Below are 3,008 nucleotides of genomic sequence, written 5' to 3'. Positions count from 1 at the left end.
TCAGGGCTTATCTACTTTTGCAAAGATAACCTGAAAGAGTTTCCCCTTGTCTTGTTTGTGGTCCATGTACACATCGATAAATCCCGTGTCACGGAGCGCAGCCATGTATGGCTCAGGTGGCCATTTTGTATCCTTCAACAATCCAGCAGCAACAACTTTCTTCAGAACTTCCAGGGTCAAGGTGGTGACCATCAGCCCCCCTGTCAAATAACAGATAAATACTCAACTTTCTGAATTCTTGGAAGGTATGTAAAGAAGGAATCTCAATGTCAATATCTTCTAGTGCAGAAGTAATCACACCAGTGGAATCAAGATGGTGGGGATTTGGAAGCAGATATAGTGGCCTCCTGTCCTCTGAGGTGAGGGAACAGAAGTTAAGCGGGAAGTGGAAACAGTCACGAGCTGGGATTTTCGAGGGGACTTCTTCTTAACGAGCTCAGACACTTATTCCTTGACCAGAAAAACAAATGTGAAAGACCAGTTAGAAAGCTTCCAGCTTTGGAAGAGCAGCTAATTGTAAGGGAAGATAACAAAAGAGAGAGGGCTTCAATATGGAGATTCCTTTCTATGAATGTGTCAAAGTCTTAATGAGAAAAAGATTCAGCAAACATGCCAGCAATGAAGGGAAGATGGGAGGTACCCCTCCAAGGTGGCTCATGGCTGTTCCGGTGACTCAGGGAGTAAGGGGAAGCCTCTGGGAGAGGGCAGTTTCCTGCTGGAAAGCAGCTTCCTTGCATTTGCTACTGATAATGAGCTACCCACATGTGAAAGAATGGCCTTGAGGCAGGAAGGAGCCTCAGGTCCGCATGTCAGCCAGTGGGGCGATTTGTAGCTACAGCCCTCATCCCATCATGGTGGGTACCAAATCTCCTGCCTACTGTCTGGATTATCTAACTCTGGAAGAATCAGGGTTGTGATGAACAGGAGGTTGTGGGTAATTAAGGGCAGGGGGAATATTGGCCTGTGGGGATGCTCGACCTATTGCCCCTCCCTACCACCTCATTGCACTGGGTTCACTGCACATTGACACCTCAGAATGCAGGAACAATCCAGAGCAAAGTCGAGCAGCAGCTTCCAAGGAATTGCTACTGGCCCAGAAATCTGAGAGGTTCAGTCAGTCCAGTATGGTGTTTTAACCCGCAGCTTTGAAGCTGCTCAATGATGGTTATGGATCAGCTTCTGGCAATCTGTATCCAGACAATGGGAGATCTCTGGGCAAGAGATTACCAATTAACCCCCCAGTCCTCCCAAAATACAGACCATTGAGCTTCTGAGCAGATTGTCACCCTGTAACTAAAAGCTCCTCAGTCAGACAGACTTGTAAACAATTCTTGGTAATTCCACCCGCTTCTCGTTGCACATGGACACTTGCTGCAATCAAGAAGTTATGAAGATCAAGCAGAGAAGTCAGGACTGACTTCCTTGAAGAGAACAGATCCAATCAAAGTACTGGAAATCACAATGGGTGCGGTCAGAGTAAATCGGGAGAAAATGTTCCCATTTGCGAAAATATCGAGAACGAGAAGGCACTGATGGTTTGTAATCGGCAAAAGAAGCAAAAATGACATGAGAAATGTCATGCAGCGAATGACTCCAGGAATCGTGGAGTCTGATTTCCAGTGCAGTACCCCAGTGAATTGTAACAATGGGCGCAGGCATTACAGGCTGAGCTCCTTCTCTTACATTGTACTATTGACTGTATTGTTGTAATTATTGACTGATTGCATAATTATTGGCGTAGCTTCTATTTTTAAAAATGTTTTTCCTCGACCAGAGAATCTGTGGCTGCTGGTCAGGATGGTGAGAGAGTGAAATGGATGGGGTAAGGAGAGGTTACAGGATTGTGTCCATTAATACGCCTGTCCCTCATAGTTCTATTAAAAAAACACACACAAGTCGTTTCGGACCGTGTTTAACTATTGCAGTCTCTCTGAATTCAAGTTAATCAGTGTTGACTAATTAGTGACACGTCAATCAGGGGAGATTAGTTGATATGTGACCCCACCATTCCATCCAGACTGCACCATTTCCCTTGAGGTTTAGGATTTTTCAGAATTGACCAGCACAACACTTTACCTGGTTTCATAACTCGGTAAATCTCTCTGCATCCAGATTGCAGATCAGGCCAGTAGTAGTAACAGTTGCAGTGAAATACTCTGTCCACCACGTTGTCTTCCAGAGGGATATGTTCCACACTGCCGTGAAACAATGTCACCTTGCCGGTCTGAATATCAGGCTGCAACCTCCTGCTGGCTTCACGGTACATGTATTCAGAGTAATCCAGCCCATAGAGCTTGCCCTTCGGCAGCGTAAGGCGTTTAGCAGCTTCCTGCAGACCGAGCCCTGGTCCAAAGCCCAGTTCCAGCACCACACTCTCAGGCTGAATGTCACACAGTTTGACAGCATTCACTTCCACCAGTTTACCCTTCCACTCTAAGAACTTTTTCACCATCCATCCCCAGGGGCCTTGCGTTGGTTTGCTCAGTTGTTTGGTGAGGTGATCGAACAGCATTGCTGGTGCTCACAGAGCTGTGAAAAGTTCCCCTTCCTGTTGCACAACGTGGAACCTCAGCCTTGCTGGATGATTCTCCCCACCCTCCTCACGCTTATCTCTCCACCCTTCAGGCTCACTGCCTTTATTCCTGATGAAGGGCTTTTGCCCGAAACGTCGATTTCGCTGCTCCTTAGATGCTGCCTGAACTGCTGTGCTCTTCCAGCACCACTAATCCAGAATCTGGTTTTCAGCATCTGCACTCATTGTTTTTGCAACACCAGGTTATAGTCCAACAGGTTAATTGGAAGCACACTAGACCTGTTGGACTATAACCTGGTGTTGTGTGATTTTTAACTTTGTACACCCTAGTCCAACACCGGCATCTCCAAATCATGGATGATTGACAGCTTGGATGACCATACACTGTGATCCCAGCAACAATTTACAAACAGACTGAGCCAGTCAGCTGGGCTGAGAGTGTGGACGTTAAGCTGTTGTTGTTCAGTGACAGTGC

The 3,008-nt window shown here is 46.6% G+C and overlaps 1 protein-coding gene across 1 annotated transcript; it reads right to left on the bottom strand.

Annotated features, from left to right (window-relative positions):
- LOC132828261 (uncharacterized methyltransferase YdaC-like) lies at positions 1–2,512 on the bottom strand. Its single transcript, XM_060845234.1, has 2 exons — positions 2,077–2,512; positions 1–200 (listed from the first exon to the last, which is right to left on the bottom strand). Exons 1-2 carry the CDS (start codon positions 2,510–2,512, stop codon positions 1–3), a joined length of 636 nt encoding a protein of 211 aa, XP_060701217.1.
- Positions 2,513–3,008: the final 496 nt, after the last annotated feature.

The sequence above is a fragment of the Hemiscyllium ocellatum genome, chromosome 26 (genome assembly GCF_020745735.1).
Source record: "Hemiscyllium ocellatum isolate sHemOce1 chromosome 26, sHemOce1.pat.X.cur, whole genome shotgun sequence".
In the NCBI taxonomy this organism is placed as follows: domain Eukaryota; kingdom Metazoa; phylum Chordata; class Chondrichthyes; order Orectolobiformes; family Hemiscylliidae; genus Hemiscyllium; species Hemiscyllium ocellatum.
The sequence above is the reverse complement of the archived record's forward strand: the minus strand, read 5'-3'. Positions and strand labels throughout refer to the sequence as shown.